The sequence below is a fragment of the Etheostoma cragini genome, chromosome 18 (genome assembly GCF_013103735.1).
Source record: "Etheostoma cragini isolate CJK2018 chromosome 18, CSU_Ecrag_1.0, whole genome shotgun sequence".
NCBI lineage: Eukaryota > Metazoa > Chordata > Actinopteri > Perciformes > Percidae > Etheostoma > Etheostoma cragini.
This window is the reverse complement of record NC_048424.1, coordinates 17765452-17783025: the sequence shown is the minus strand read 5'-3', so window position 1 is coordinate 17783025 and position 17574 is coordinate 17765452. Positions and strand designations below refer to the sequence as shown.

At 39.0% G+C, this 17574-nt stretch overlaps 1 protein-coding gene across 1 annotated transcript; it reads right to left on the bottom strand.

Moving 5' to 3' along the window:
- Positions 1-10415: 10415 nt before the first annotated feature.
- On the bottom strand, positions 10416-14117 carry LOC117961737 (gap junction Cx32.2 protein-like). Its single transcript, XM_034900618.1, has 2 exons — positions 14005-14117; positions 10416-11816 (listed from the first exon to the last, which is right to left on the bottom strand). Exon 2 carries the CDS (start codon positions 11805-11807, stop codon positions 11124-11126), a length of 684 nt encoding a protein of 227 aa, XP_034756509.1. The 5' UTR covers positions 11808-11816; positions 14005-14117; the 3' UTR covers positions 10416-11123.
- Between the last annotated feature and the right edge of the window lie 3457 nt (positions 14118-17574).

Genomic DNA, 17574 nt, shown 5'->3' with positions numbered 1-17574 from the left:
ATTGGCTGCTTAGAAATTAAGTGTTAACGAGCAGTTGGACAGGTGTACCTAATAAAGTGGCCGGTGAGTGTATATGCACAGGACTTTATAGACCACAAAACAAGACTGTCGTAACTTTTAAATCAATTGTTTAAGTCGAAAGTACTTACATTTATGAAAATGTAGCTGAGCGCGAGAAATCCAGCCGCCATCTTGGACCAGTCATAATCGTTACTTAGCAGCAGAAGATACAAGATGCCAGAAGATCTTATCTCTTTAACTCTGGGTTCTGTAAAGCATTTTGTATCTGTGTTTTGAAAATTGCTACATAAGTTAAGTTTCGCAAGTACATATATATATATATATATATATATATATATATATATATATATATATATATATATTTTATAGCCTTTTCAAGCGCCAACACAACATAAAAGAGATGGATCTGTCCAAATACTTATGTAATAAGAGCTGAGACAACTGGTCATTTATCAAATATATCGAAAGGTGCAATAAGTATGCAATATTTAGTTTATTTTGTGGAGCTGCCTGTAAACTTTACCGGTCCAAGATGGCGGCCCCACGGCTCGTCAGCGCCAATAGGCCGTAGCTGTCGATGCGGCGTCTACTCTTTATATGTCTATGGATGCGGCAGCCACACACTTCTTGTGTGCATACAAGTGAGGTTGCGTCCACACTAGGTTTCTAGGGCTATACACCCCTTGGTCTATCCCCTACCCATAACAATTGGGACAGCACTAGGTCCCGCGTGAACGCGCAGAAACTAGGGGAAGGGGCAAGGGCTAGGGGTAAGACGAAGGAATGGGATTCAGCCTAAGTCTTCTTTGATTTTCCTGGAGCTGATTATTGATTCAGCCTTTAACATTTATGCTATCCTTTGATCCCTTCCAAATGTAGTTGACCGTTTTTTTCCTATGTCGTTTAGGCTTTGGATGCCATTTCAACGCATTTTAAATCATTTTGGCTGAGCAGCCTATCATTTTCTGCACTTCTTTATATGTTTCTCGCAGCTGGCAGCAATCCCACAAGCTCCCAGTGGTGTGGTATGTGTCTTCCATGCCTTCGTGGCAACAAATTGTGATTAGTAACATAACTACGAGAATATAGCAGAGCCTTTTGAGTTTGATGGTTGTGTGTGTGAAGAGGGGACTCACAAGGGAAGAAGCTTGGAGTAATAAAGCAGATATACAACACAGGAAAGAGCCTTTTGAGTTTGATGGTCGTCCTTATTTATTAGAACCCGAGAATACAGACGAAGAAGTCGCCTCACAAGAGTTGAAAAGAACCAGACAGAAATGTGCACCCAGCAGATGAAGCAGCTGCTCCAAGCGTGAGCTACCTCTGGCAGAAACATTTTAGAGGGTTTTCACAATGCGTCATCAGACCGGAGGTCGCCATATTGGAGATACTCGGCATTGCACAGCAGTGCACAGGTACCAAAGTAGATCCCGAACATCATCAAGGAAAATTGTTATTATTGCCATGTTTTAAGTCAAACCAAGTAAAACATTTGGAATATTGTCGACTTCCAAAGTTATTCAAAACCAGGGAGAGAAGTGCCAGAAGGAAAGCTAGCAAAGCTCAGATAGCAAACTTGGGCTCTTTGAAATGAAATGAAACAGAAATTGACGTCGGTGAAAACCTCTATTACTGTGCAAGCAACATGCATATTTACCCCGTTTTCTCATATGGACACATTGAACGCCACTTTAGCCTGTTCTGGGTTATGCCTAAAGTTCAGGGGTCTGTTGCACGAAAGTAGAATAAAGATATCCAGGATAAGTGAATATGCGCAGTTTGACTTAGTGCGATTTGCTCATCGTGGCTTAATCGGTTGCACGTTTGTCGAGCCAGGATGAACAGGTGAAGCTATGTCAAGCCAGGTGTAGATAGCTGGGATAAGTGCACGTTCACGGCTTTCTCAAATAGACCGAATCGATCACAGATTTACTGATGCAGAATTGAGAAGACGCATGTGCCATATGTTTCACCCAATGAGCAGCAGCTTCTAATGGAAAGTAACGAGGAGGGGAAGAATATGCAAAAAGGGAAATACGGCTCTTATCAAACGAAGAAAATAAGCCCAACATAGTCATTCTTCTGACAAGTGACAGCACCAAAATAAAAAGATTAATAAGCATTGTGGTGTTCCCGGTGTGCTGAATGTAAACTCCACTACATACGTACTGTATATTGGCCACGTTATTACTCCGTTGATGTTAGACTAATTGTGAAGGTTATGAAACCAATGTAAGCTATAATAAAAAAAAATCATTAGGCCCACTTATTAAGGAGTAATATACAAAATACCCTTTATTAGAGAAGACAAGCAACAAGAAAATGAAATCATGAATGTATTGGTCTCTGACCAGTCTGCCATTAACATCATCTGGGAATATCGCTACATTAATATCGTCACACTTGATCTTCGGAGCGCGCCCTATAACCTGAAGCTGAGACCACGGACGCTGCGCTGCTCATCTCTACTTTTACAGAGAGAGTGGAGACGGACGCGACTCCTAGGTTTGCTGGCAGGCACCGGCCACCGTTTAGCGGCCACCAGGCAGCAGCGGCCGGGCAGTGGCCGCACGCCAGACAGCCTCTACACACTACCGTCCCACTGGGAAAAGTCCCACTCCGCATCAGGGTGCCAATGCAACTATTTCTAACCATCTAAACAACTGTAGTAGGGTTAAAATCCAACTCGCGACAATATTGACAAGTAGGCTAATGCATATTAATAAAAATAAAGCAGAACACATGCAAAAGACAACGGAACAACTGTTAAACACGTTTATTTCGGATCAGAGCCGCAGCTGATTTGACACATGAGACTCCAGGATTAATCTTAGCCTGGCTGTTAGCCTGCTCTGGACCATGCTAGCCGCAAAGAATAAATCTCCATGGTTACTTGGCTGGGCTTAATTCAATCTGGTTTTGTGCAACCGAGTCCAAGCTAAATTCATCCAGGATAACTTGAATATCCCGGCTTAATCCCTTATCCTAGTTTCGTGCAACAGGCCCCAGGTCACACTGGAATAGGAAAGTTCTACAGTCACCTAACTCCCCTGAAAACTTTTCTGGGGTTGCCAAACGCAGACCGGGTAGACAATCACAGTGGTAGGAAATTCACACAAAGGGAGGAAACAGGGAAAGTGAATACAAAATACAACAGGAAGTGCACAACAAGACTAGATATCAGTGACTTCATTTAAACCTGCGAGACATAACACCGCTGTAAAATACTGTCTTCTTTTTCGTAATATATTCTGTTCAGTGATACCCAACAACATCAAATACAATGGATAACTGTTATGGTATGCAGGGAATAGTGGACCCCAATGCAGAGAGCAGGCAAAATTGCCTTTGCTTGAAGATTTATTAATTCAAAAAATTCGAAATTAACACAAGGAATCCAAGCTGAGGCAGGCAAAAACCAAGTCCAGAAAACAAAAGGAAAAAAGCAGAATAATTAGATTAATGTACAGAGAACGCAGGGAAAACAAGCTGACGCAAGGACAGGCTACAAACACAAGACAAAAAACAACGGGAACAGAGGCTAAGAGGTTCTGAGCAAACACGGAACAGGTGATACAACAGGTGAAACACATCAGGGCGGGGCAGAACAATCAGACAGGAGGGAAAACACAGGAAGTAAAACTAGACAAGACAAGGAACAAAAACCGAAACGTCAAAACAAAACAGGAAACAGAACAAACTTACTGGAAAGAAGACACTTACTGGAATGCACAAGACAGGACGTCCAACTAGACAAGACAAGGGAGGAAACACGGACGAGGACATGAAACAGTAAACAGAACAAATAACTGAACAGAAACATGCACAATAATCTCTTAATCATACACAAACAGGAAACAAAAACCCACAGTGCAGAAAGAAAGAAGCAATAGGGAAATACAGGAAACAGAAATCTACACAACCCCAACAGAAAGATACACAACAGATAACATTTGATCAAAACATGTATTACCAACAAGCATTTTTCGCACATTTTTTGGAAAATGAACCTTGCAACACAGCCTTTAATATAATGTGTTGGCACATTTAAATGCGTTAAGTTTACAGCTTTTGGTGGTGTTACGTTACAACACACTAGGCTACACAGTGCTTGCTTGGAGATTGATCATTTGTATTTAATTAGATAATGTTACAAAATCCACTAACTCACCCATATCACATTAATAAGGCTGCACAAATTAAACCAGGTTACATCCTTTACGGTCAAACTGGAAAACAACAAATGCAATGGGGTTAAGTAGGCTAGTCTAAACTGTTGTGTGCATGAGATAAATCTTTGCTGAAATTTGCTGGAACAGGAGGAAGAGAAGGAGGGAAATGAATGAGGATGCAGTAGACTCGAGAGACCTGGGGTCTCATTTATAAAACTGTGCGTAGTATCCTAACTAAGAGTGTACATTTGCCCAAAAGTCAAAAATAGGGTATGCATATGTCATAAGCAATGTTCCCTTTATAAATCACACTTTACCGACAAATGTGCGTACTTCAAACAGCCTTCTATCCCGCCCTGTACACGCCCAATTTTAACCATAAATAATAAATGCAAAGCACCTTGTGAAGGCTGATAAGTATGTTAATGATTCTGGCAGTTGTTCTTTCGTGACCCCAAATCATGCCTAATCATAATGACTGGCGGAGAAAAAGCAAAAAAACTCAGACACTCTGAATTGTTAATCAAATTATAATTTGGGCCTGTTCTCGCACAGTGGTAGGTAAACCTGCATTACAGTACTCAGGGACAGCTTTGATATACATACTAGACCTACAGGTACATGTATATGATAAAATGCAACCTGAACTATATTTTATCCAAACAAGTTTTAGCGATAAAGTTGAAGATTATATTTCTATAAAAACACTTAGCTGTAAACAGCAGGTTTCCCCAATAGTTGCGAGGACCTGTATTTGGATGGTTCTGGCACATTGCCCGCACTGCTGGATTCAATTCAGTACATAGATCCAAGAGCGCAGCGTATACAGGTATGGCATATTAGCCAGTCATTGTCATGGTCCCTGAAGTCTTTTTCTTTCCTGATTCTTCCAATTGGGGTTAGTCCTGCTGCAGTTCCAGCAGAGCCATCATGCAGCATTATGCATAATTTGGTACACAACAATTTGTGATCGTTAACACCTTGCCAAAAGCACAGCATCACCTATATCCACCAACCAGAGATACAATTTGAAGACTAAAGTGTAAAAAGCAAACACACTTTTCTTCATGCAGGTTTTTTTTTCACTAGTATTAAACCGATGGCAAGGACATTAAGTGTAATGAATGTGCGAGAGCTTGACGGCTGTATTTTCAGACTTTTACATTTGATTGTAAATGCACACTATTATTTGCATTGTATTCTGGCAGGGTATGCTCTCATGTATTCTATGGAGTCGGGCCATCTCATCCTCCTGTGCTCCGCAGCGGACAATGTGACGGCGAGACTGTGCCGATTAAATGTTAAAATCAAATTTTGATTCATGGTTTGAGTTGGATTTTACATGGTGTTTATGGAACAATTATCACTTGAACATGGTTACAGCACTGCCTGTTATTAATACAAGATTTTAACCATTTCAATTTCAAGACACCATTCATCTTATTATCATTATATCAACTTAACTTCAGCCTAGGTCAGCACAGACTTTGAGCACCCGTCCTTGTATATTATCAGGGCCCATTGCTTTTTGTTCATTTAGTCGTCTTAATGTCCTCCGGACATCAGCTGTCTCAAGTCTGAGTGCCTGTTCATCTGGGGGAGGTATGGATTTCCTCACAAGAGTGTTGTCGAGTGCCTCAAACCAACCAAAGTAGTTGTTGAGTGTGTTGGGAAAGTCTGTGTTGTCCCCACAGGGTACAGGAGCAGCCTTGTAGTCTATGATGGTGTGGATGCCTTGCCACATGCATCTGGTGTTTGTCAGGTTGTGAAAGAATCCATGGATTTCTGACAATAGGCATGCTTTGCTATTCTGATGGCCCAGTTCAGGTTGGCTCTGGCTGATCTGAGCACTTAAAACAAACAAAATGGCTCCATAATAGGTACACATTGTAGAGGCTGACTTACCCCCGTGGTTATCCTCCTGACTAAATGATATTTGAGACCTCGGAAGAAAATCTGGCCATTTTTTAAGATGGCCCTTACCATCAGAGTGAGAGGTACATGCGAGTCCCAGATGTGATTGGACTCAGTTCTGCCTATTACCCTTTCAACCACTATCTTGATGGCTTGTGTCTTCTCAATATCCTCTCTTCTAAATTGGGCTGACCGCTTGAAGAGCGGAATGATGAGTTTTGCCCCAAAACCAGAAAGGAGATCTTTGATGATAAATCCTTTGTTGGCCATCTTTTCATCACCTGACTCAAGTAAGGGAAGGATTCTGCTGATCGTTTTTATCTCGTTGTCAGAGCTGCTTCTACTGTACAGCAGAACAAACTATGGGGAGCGACTCAGATTAGTCCCGTCAAGGTTGTCCTGTCTTTGTAGTGGAAGAACGTTTCTGATTGCAGGGTCATTGAAGAGGCTGCCGCCACAGGAATCTCAGTGCAATCCAGTATCGCACGGACATTGGGGCAGTACAGCTTGAATGGTCCTGGGGTGATGGATTTCACATTCTCCCTACTCACCCAAAGAGAAAGTTTCCCCAGAATGAACGGGCCAACGGGATGGTCACATGGCTTACAGTAGTTAAACTTATCAGGAACATGTCAGCAATTACCTGCTCCTTCATGCCAACAGCTATTTGCATAGAGTAAATAAATTCATCAGTTAATGGCATGCTGCAAGGGGGACTGGGACTGATGTTTTTAGTGGAGCCTTCACTTACTCTCATTCTTTGCTATACTCAAATAGACCGGTTGACATGCAGATGGTGCAATGGAATCCCAGACAATCTTAAACACGTCTCTGATGGAAATTTAGTGTAAAATCTCATCTGGTCATCTGACGCACAATAACGGCTGAGGAGGTCTGGGGGTGAAAAGGCTTTCTTCAGCATGGCTTCCAAGTCTTGGATTAATTACTGACAGTTAGTCATGCCTTATTACTGCATTAACTAGACATATTAGTTAACTGTAATGAAAAGTTAGTCAAGGTATTAACTAATGGTAAATCATGCATCAATTAATACCTTAGTTAACATGAACAGACATGAGCATAGGTAATAAATGTTTATCGTACACCTTATTTAACCTTCTGAGGCTGACTGGGATGTTTACTATCCAAAACGGATCCTCATATTTCAATCATTTAATAAACTGAAAAGACAGACCAATTTTTGCAGCTCAAAGCTAGCTCCGTGCAACCGTCTTGTGTAACTCTCCCATGGTGCCGTGCGAGTGTGTTGATGTTCTTTTGACCATGGCCATCACACATACACTTAATATGGGCATCCAAGCGAGAACAAAGATAGTATACAAAGAAGAATGCATGACTGTTTTGAGATTTGCCATACATTTGGGCCATTTTTGAAGTAATATAAATAGTTTGTCCTTTATGAGTTATTAATGTTCATTATGCCTATTTTTGCACTGAATGATTCCAAGTATATAGGGTAACTGTTTAAGACAACACAAATGCTTGTGTAGCATTGCTGTGGGTATAATATCAATAAATATGACATTATTATTTGAAGTATTGGTATGTGAATGTCATGAGGGCAAAAGCGTCTGGACTTTATTTTTAAAAATGCATATATTTTGTCAACTGTATAAGTTATGATGTTTATTTCTTCACAGTGTGACTCCTAAGAAATATGAAAAGTGTTTTAGAGAGGAGATTTCCTTAGCTTGTATTGGTCTGTGTGTGATATCAATACATATCTGTGAGATTCATGTTTTGTTTCAATCAATTCTTTGTCTTTAATGTCCTACAACCATTTTTAACATTCAAGGGACCTCACTGTAGGACACATATTCTAATAGGCCAGTTTGTCCTTAAACAAATGATGTTCATAGATTGACTGTAGTCAACAGGGTTGATGTTTAATAGGCATTTTTATAGAATAAATTAAATAAACTGTAAATAACAGTTAATTAATGCATATTAATGCATTAAGTAATGCTAATTAATGTACCCTTACTGTAAAGTGTTACCATGATGGAACTAATTTCAAGTCAAATATTTCCAAATGTTTTAATTTATTGCTCACGTTACACATATTCTAGCTAAATTCTGCAAATACTTTTGAGCATTTTGTAATTTATTTGTGTTTTAATTGTAAATAATATTCTTTAAAGAACAATATTGATTTTTTTTTTTTTTTACATCAGTGTGCTTCCAGTCTCTTCTACAGGACTTAATCTGATCTGACATCACGACTGCTCCCATTATATTTTCATGTGAGTGACATTTTTATAGTGATGAAATCGTCCTATTGTACCAAAGTTTTTGGTGTCTAGCATAAACATTCATATCGCTTATTAAGAATCTCTTTTAAGTCTTTAAACTTTAAAAGCCCAGGACTGTCACCATGTGGCTTCTCTCTTTTATCATTTTCGTCTTTAGTTTGTTGTGCGAATCAACGCCCCTCTGCAACAGCCTGCTTATACCTATCTTTGGTCTGTTTAGTGGTTTGTAAAATGCTATGAATGCTTAATGGAGGCCAGTTTTTCCTGACATTCCTAAGAGAAAAAGGAAACATTACTTGCCAATCAGTCTGAGGCCAGGTTTGACCGAGCTCGACATTGAATGGTCAATTCATCGTAAATAAAAAAAAGCAGGGAGGCAAGGTTGAACCTGGCTTCTCACCAACCACATGCCTCAGACCGGATGAACAACTATGGTAATAACACAAATGCAGCAGTGCCAGTCGGCATTAACTAACAGTAAGTTATAGCGGCAACATTATGTATGGGTGATCTTGAGTTTTCTTGTGAAAAATGACTTCACTGACCTTGCTTTTTGAGCTACAACTGAAAATGAAACACAACGGTAGGCCCTGAGAGCACTCAGTGACAAAAAAAAAATCAACAGAGAAACCTGTTATGAAACATTATCTAACAACTGTAGGCTCTGTCGTAAAGGCTAGAGGTGCTCGGGTTAGCACAATGGCAGCAAGTCATAAACAACATGTCATTAACAGAGTAAGATATTATTAGCCACAATGCGAACTGCGTGGATAATCAAACCACACTGCTGCTATTACTGCTACTAGTATCCCTACTATCTTAGTGGTTTATAAACAACTTGCTTCTTGCACGTCCCGTTAATGAAAATACAGATGTTAATATATGTTGATGCAGATTCTGACTGCTGGATTAACATTAACTGTCTACGTGAAACTCCCAGCTGAGGTCCTAGAATGTGAACGTTAAGCTGCAATTTAGGAAACAAGAACAAGCTAATTAATGTCAATCGAAGCATTTTGACTTGGTGGATTTCAATTTCAAATTCATGTAAACCAAATTCATGTAAAAGAGTACTACTCCGTTACTCCGTGCCGTTACTCAGTGAGTGGAACCAAGAGAAGGGCGAGATTTATTTTTTTAAACACACATTTGAAAAGTAATTTCAGCATTTTTTAGTACCGATTGTTATGTGATACTCTTCAAATTACATTTGAATTCGTTTCAACAGTCATGTAACCATGAGGCAATATTATATGAATAAAAAGTAAAATGATATATAAAATGGTGTATGTTTGAGTGGATTTTTCAAGATAATTATTACAAACAGTACCACACAATGGATGATCTGCAAAAGTAAATCTTCATGTCAATAAACATATCAGTGTAATCAGAATGTTAAGTCCTTGTGGCTTTTTTCACAAAGAAAATGCTTAGTTTTGTCAAAAACATAGTTTTTCATGTGTTGTTAACATAAGATTGATTTTCTGATATACACTATGGCTAAATTTTTGATGAAGATTGAAAATGCAAAAGGCTTCACTTTTTCTGTATGGAATTCTTAAATTTCAACAGCACAAAGTCACATTATTTTATGTGAGATTAGGATTACAAGAGATTTACATTTGTTTTTATTTTTGGTATCCAACAAATTACAGTTTCATTGCGATTCAGAAAAAAAAAAAAAACACAAAACTATTTTCTAGCACAAAAAAGTACTATGTCAACATTGAACAGATTAACACAGGAAACGTGTTTTTTCTGAGTGGAAAGCTTGCTTGACCGATTATGACAATGAGTTCAACCATTTTCTATTTAACCCTTGTGTTCTCATCCGGTTGACCAACAGTCAGTTGGGAACTTCTTGTTTTTTCCGGGTCAAAATTCAAAATTCAAAAATGTTTTTGTCATCTTTTTCAACACATTTGTTGCTTTTCATCTGATGTTTTTGTCACTTTTACCAGTGTTTGCCAAATTTTATACACCTTTTAACGTTTTTTGTTGTCTGCGTTGTGGGAAGCCATCCATGTCACTTTTGTTTTTTTATTGGTTGAAGGAAACCTTTTTTTTGTATATACTTTTTGAAAATGTGTCAAATTTGACCTGAGAACAACAGCAGGGTTAAAGACACAGCCAATGAACTTATGCCTATGTGTTTTGGGAGAAAGACAATTCAACAGATGTCCAGTATTATATTATATTTTCATATTCATGTAAAAAACAGCAGACAATTGTACATGGTCAATTTCATTATGTACAAAAGCAATTGCTATTTGACCAAAACAATGATAAATTGCTTTTATCTTGTGCACAAGTGACAAGATCATTCAAGGTTGAACAAGCAGTTTTGAGAGTGTCAATTGTAAATAAACAACATTTTACTGGTAAATAATTACACACTTTTAATATTCTTGGCTCAGATAATGTAATTTTCACATCGACCACTTGTGTACAATTTGATAGATATGGTTGAATACAATGCATCCTGGTACTTGCCACATACTTGATTTATGTAAAATATATGATGTACTACTGTTGCTACATAAGATACATGTAGTACTACTTATCTCAATATTTGTCTAATAACCTTGAGCAAAGCGAGAAGCAAGGATCATAGCAGACTGGCTCAGGATCCAACTTAAAGCTAAATATCTCTGTTCACAGTCCTTCAACAACATGTAACTACCTCAGTTAAATTGGGGTTTGGTTTGTTGGGGCAGTAAATCTCTGAGCCACTGCTTCCCCTTTACTTTGCCTTTATCTTTGAGATTATTAGGTAGAACATCTCTATGATGTTGAGGATCACAGAGAGGATGCTCATTGCCAACATAAAGACAATGAAGATGGTTTTCTCTGTGGGGCGACTTATAAAGCAGTCCACCGGTGACGGACAGGGGTAGTGGTTAAATGAAATCTTACTAGGCATAAGTATAAAGCCATAGAGGTAGTACTGGCCTACAATGAAGGCCACTTCAAGCAGGATCTTGAACAGCAGTTGCATCAGGTAGCTGACCAACAGGATGCCTTTGAGCTGTACCTTGCCATGATCATCTGAATACTTTGGAGATTTAACCTTCCCATTTTTACCAATTTTCTGCTCTAGGCGTCTCCTTAGCTTGTTTTCTTTGCGAATCACCAGCAGGACGTGGCCCAAATAAATTATTGTTGGAGTGGAGACAATGAGGATCTGGAGGACCCAGAAGCGTGTGTGAGACATGGGGAAGGACTGATCATAGCAGGCGTTCTTGCAGCCAGGGCTGTAGGTGTTACAGTTCATGTTTGCTTGTTCATCTCCCCATATTTTATCTACACCAGCAGCTAGGATAAAGATCCTAAAGAGAAAAAGAACACTCATCCAGACCTTCCCTACTATAGTAGAGTGTGACTGCACCTTGTCCAACAAATCAGACAAGAAGGACCACTCCCCCATGATGATAGCCTTTGAAAGAGAAGACAAAGAAGGCAACGATGAACACACTAGTGACCAAGGACATAGCAGAATTCGTGTCAGTCAAATTGGTGTGAGCCAACTTGATTTGTGTAGAACATTTTACACACAATTCAAGGTGAAAATTGAAACAATTAGATAAGACATAGCAGAATTACAAGTAAAAAAAATTGCAAGCAGTAATGACGGGGTCCAAGCCTCCCAACTCCAATCAACCCCGACACGAGTTGCCTCAAACGACCTGGGGAGCGCGCAAAAGCGGTACCAAAATAAACGTTGATTATAGCGCCCCCTAACAGCTGATCTTCACCAAGTTTCGTACAGAGCATCGTTGTGGGACCATGAACAATAATCTCAATAGAGTATTTTGCTGATAAAATTTAATTTGGCGGAGATATGATATGATATGTGTTTGGTAGCTAGCAAGGAAAATTTGTTTGGTCGTCAAATGCGCATACGTTAACGTAGCAAAATTCTTTACATAACTTTTTGTCAGGGCCATCTGTGGAAGCTGGGTACAAGAAAAACACAAAACTATTTTATAGCGCAAAGAAAAAAAAGTACTATGTCAAATTAAAACAGATTACCACAGGATAAGTGTTTTTTCTGAATGAAAAATTTGCTTGACCGATTATGACAATGAGTTTAATTATTTTGCATTTAACTCTTGTGTTGTCTTCCCGTTGACCATGCAACTTTTTGTTTTTCTGGGTCAAAATATTTTGTTGGTTTCACACCAATGTTTTTGTCATTTTTTTTTCAATGTTTTTGTCACTTTTGCTGACGTTTGCCATTTTTTTCAACACCTTTGCATGTTTTTGTGTGTTTTTTCCCCATGTTTATGAAGCTTTATCCAACATTTAATTTCACTTTTTTCAACATTCTTTTATTTTTTTTTCTCCTCAAATGCTATAAAATTTAATAAAACATGTGAAGAGCATTGTAGGAAGCCATCCATGTCGTTTTTCTTTTATTGGTTGAAGGATTCCCAAATTTGTCATATAGAAACTTTTTGAAACTGTGTCAAATTTGACCCGAGGACAACAGCAGGGTTAAAGACATAGTCAATGAACAGTCTCAGTCTCAATGTTTTAGGGGAAAACAATTCAACAGTATTATATTTTTTTACATTTAAAAACAGCAGACAATTCTAAATCGTGTTTTGCATCCATGTACAAAAGCACTTGCTACTTGACCAAAACAATGATAAATTGCTTTTATCTTGTGTACAAGTGACTAGATCATGTAAGGTTGAACAAGCAGTTTTGAGAGTGTCACTTGTTTTACTGGTAACAAATGACACACACTTTTAATATTCTTGGATCAGACAATGTCATTTTCACATTGACCATTTGTGAACAATTTGATACATATAGTTGAATACAATACATTTTGGTACTTGCCACATACCTGATTTATGTAAAGCTTCAAGTTAAAGTAAAATTTATGATGTATTACTGTTGCAATGTAGTACAATGAAGATTAAAAACTGGATGTGACTTAACTCAATATTTATGTCTAATAACCTAGAGCAAAGTGAGAAGCAAGGCTTATAACAGACTGGCTCAGGATCCAACAGCTAAATATCTATGTTCAAGGTCCTTTAACAACATGTAACAGTTGAATTGTGGTCGGGTTTGTTGAGGCAGTACAACCCCTCTGAATACAGTGTAGCTGCAAAAGAAGTTGGCAAGACAGATAGAAAAAAAATATATTTTTTTTATTTCTAGATAGAACACATGCAAAATACATGAAAGTACACCTTCTCAGTGTTGCTAAGGAGTCAGACTACCTAATACGTCAAACAATCAACACCCGTTTTATAGCTAAGAGGATTATAGGATAGTAAGATTTTATATGCAATCCTGAATGTATTCTTCCATAAGGCATAATGCCATTATATATATTTGTTTATTCTATAAACATTTTGAATGATTGGCTGAAACCACTGCTTATATTATCGGAGTGATTGTATTTGAAATCCCAGTTAGACCATCTCGGGACACTTATTACTTACAAAAACATATTTCTTAGGTGTTAATAACATTTTATAACAAGGTTTTGCAACGTTTTGCTACCCAAGATAATCACGTCAACATAACAATCAATGTCTGTTTCTTAAGACTGTGAAATATAATCAAATAATAAATTACATTATGTTGCATATAAATGTTCCTACCTCAGCTGTGGCCACTGCCTTGTTCAGTCAGTCCCTGTGACTTAGGTTCTCTCACTTCCCTCTTATAATTCAGGCTGACACTGCAAAATATAAATCCTCCTAGTTCTCACTAACCCTGCCCAAACTCTCTTAGCACATGACTATCACTGTGTAGGATTCAAATGCTTAGAAATTACGTGCATCGTTGTACATAACTGACACCAAATTTAGCTGTTCCGTGGATAACCTTTACACCTCTAAAACTATTACATATCCCTAAACAAAATGCTGAAGTTTAAGCTACTTTAAACAGGGACATATAGCTCTGAAAAGTAAATCACTGTAATTTGTGTATGTTTCACATATTTCACGACCATGTAAGGAGAAATTCAGGATGGATGGCTGGATTACAGGGCTTTCAACCTGGGGGAGCACAGTTCATGTCCTGGTGGAAAAATAAAAGATTTAGAAGTTTGTACGTGTCACGCAAGCAGTGTGCAAGCTCTAACCTGTTAACATGGGAGCAAAAAAAATAAAAATGGACACGTCACGTAGCTGACACACTCACGGCATGCAGGCCGTGTGCAAGCGGCCTCAATTTCTCCGTGCGGCTTTTATGTGCTTGACATTACCGCTGAGAAAGGACAGCAGCAATGTTCAGCTTTGGAGACAGAGAAGACATAAACAATTACGAGATAATTAGCTCCTCTAAAGAGTCATGTAGATGCATGCGTCATGTAGATGCGCCGACAGTGTTGTCATTATTTAGAAATCCTCATGCAGGCGACAGAAACTATAGCTTTAACTGTAAAGACTAAACTAACATCACTTGACCGGTTGTTATGGTTTGGGGTTTTTGTGGGGGTATTTTTCCCGTTTGGCCTTCCCTGTGTTTTTGTCCCGGTTTTCCCATTAGTCTGGTGTTGTAGATTCTGTCTTGTGTTTCCATGTTTGTGTATGTTCTGTTTCCTGTTTTATTTTTTAGTCAGCTTCCTGTCTGATCTTGTCTTGTCTAGCTTCGCTTTGTTTGTCTGATTGTCCAGCCCCACCCTAATGTGTTTCACCTGATGTCTCACCTGTTCCTCATTACCTCATTACCTCTTGTATTTAACCCCGGTGTTTCCTCTGCATCTTGTTAGAGCATTCCAGTCGTGCGTGCTGTCTTGTTTGTCAACTTGCCCATCCCACGTGGTTGCTCCTGTTTACCTGATCTCCCCGTGAGTTTTGTCCCTGTGTAATCTCCTGTTGTTTTGCATTGTGTCCGGCTCCTGTGCCTGTCTTTTTGGATTTCGGATTTTGGGTTTTGGATGCTCCCCTGGACTTTGTTTTCCCTTGTGGGTTGTTTTTTGTTTACGGACTACAATAAAGCCCTGTTTACCTGCTCCTGCCTGCCTCCGTATCTCTGCATTTGGGTCCTCACCCCACCATACTGTGACACCGGTTGTCATTTGCCTAATTCCGTAGAATATCATACCAATGGGTGTGCATACGTTTTCTTACAATATCATACAAACCCGTTCATGAGATCAAGGCACACTTGGAGGAACTAAACACTAACTGCAACTTTTCTGCTGGGCATCCTGCTAGTCAATGTGCAGGCCTTTGTTGGGTGGCCTCTGGTCCCCTGTTGGTTTTTAGTGGGGATGTTGGGAACTGTGGTCTCCTTTTGCTGAAACTTGGCTGAATTATGTGATGGTGGCATTGACTGGGTAGTCTGGCTTTGCCAGACCCTCCTCCACAGCACGCCAGAAGAGAGTCTGGCTTCTCCACACACCATTCAGTGATAGGGGGAAAACTTGCACTGGATTATTGGCATTTCTTCAAACCAATTACAATCGGCTTGGGCATTGGAGAAAAGCTGCGGTGCCGCAGCAAAATAGGGTTGGAAGGAACTTGTTTAGGTGTAAGGTGTACATTCAAAAGTTGTTTGTCATGCAACAGAAAACTCAGATTGGCCAAGTAGTCTATTTAGCTGTCTGGATTTACCTTGCAGAGATCTGAGGAAATATTAACTGTAGCCCTCATAAATCGACCGGAGTTTAAAATGCCAACACAAAGAAAGCCCAAGGCACCGGATTTCCAGCCTAAATGAGTGAAATCCAGCGGATTTTCCGCAGCTATTCTGGAAGTTGTTCGTCAAGGATATAGACTATTAACTGGGTGACCCTTCTTTGGGCTGATCTGGGGGCCATATTCTGATTTATGATGAATCAGGCACATGGTTATGAGCTGATGAAATAACATATTACTGGATTAGTGTGAGTCCTTGCTCATTAAGATAATGTAATTAATAGTTTAATAGTGGGTTTATTGTTATTTACTAGCATATATGATTCCTATGCATTGTGTATGGTAGCCTTTACAATGTTATTTCTTTTATTACAACAGAAACAACCTTAGCAGAGCTTCCCACAACCATGTTTGTACTGATGCTTGATTTTAATAAAGCATTAACAGAGAGAAGTTGTCTTAACAGAACCACCTGGGCCAAAGTTGGAAACCAGAATCAGCTTTAACTACAGTCCTAATCTAGTACTCACTAAGTTTAAAATAATTTCACTGGAGTTATTATTTTTCCATCATCAATACCAAATTAAATCTAATTGGATGGGAATATACACAGACTTCTTACAAAATCCCACTTGAATTCCTATCTTGCTACTCGGTCAGAATCTTATTAACCTGGAGTTCCAGTCTCTGTCACAATAAGTAAGCTATATATTTTAGGCCTATTGGCAGACAGCCATTTAAAATGTAGCCAATGGCATGTAAAGAATAAAGAATAAAGAGCATTTTTTCATGTCCATTGTAGTTCCGCAGCGTGCTCTCTAGTAACATCTGTCTGGTCCAGGTAGCTTTGTCATTCGCAAGGCTACTTTTACTTTTAAATTTTAAGTAAATTTTAAAGCCTCTACTTTGTTACTTTTACTTGAGTAAAGAAGTTGAATCAGTACTTCTACTATTAGCAGAGTTTTTTTAACACAATTATCCGTACTTCCACTTGAGTACCGGAAGTGAGTACTTTTGCAGTGCAGTAGTTTTCCAGCTCACCTGCCCCGTCGGCCCCCGGAGACTTTGGGAGTTTCACCGTCTATTGGATGATTGGCAAAAGGTACAGCAGGCTCTGGTTGCACCAGCACCCGCTTATCCACCAAGCTACCAACAACCCTATCTCTAAGTTCCATTTTGACCAAGTATTTAGAGATATCAAAACTGAAGTGAGACACTAGTGCTATCAGGTCATCCTTTCTAAAACTGTGAAGAAACTTTTCTCCAAAATAAATGTTTCAGCCATGGTGGGGCTCAGTAGCCAGCAGCACTTCCTAACTAAACTAAAAATTAGCAACCCACATTACCCCCTCCGTGCCTTTTGTCTTGGTTTTTCCACATTCTCCAATGTTCTCTCTCTCTTTTTATTATTATTTTTTTCAACTAACCAATTAATCAATGAGTCCGTAAGTCACATGTTAAACCCTGCAGAGACAATATTAGCCAAAATATCTTAAAGCCCACCACACAATTTTATTCTTTCTTTTGACTCAATGTGCATTGTGTAGGGCTGGTTGAGTCTCTGTCCAGAATGTCAAGTTG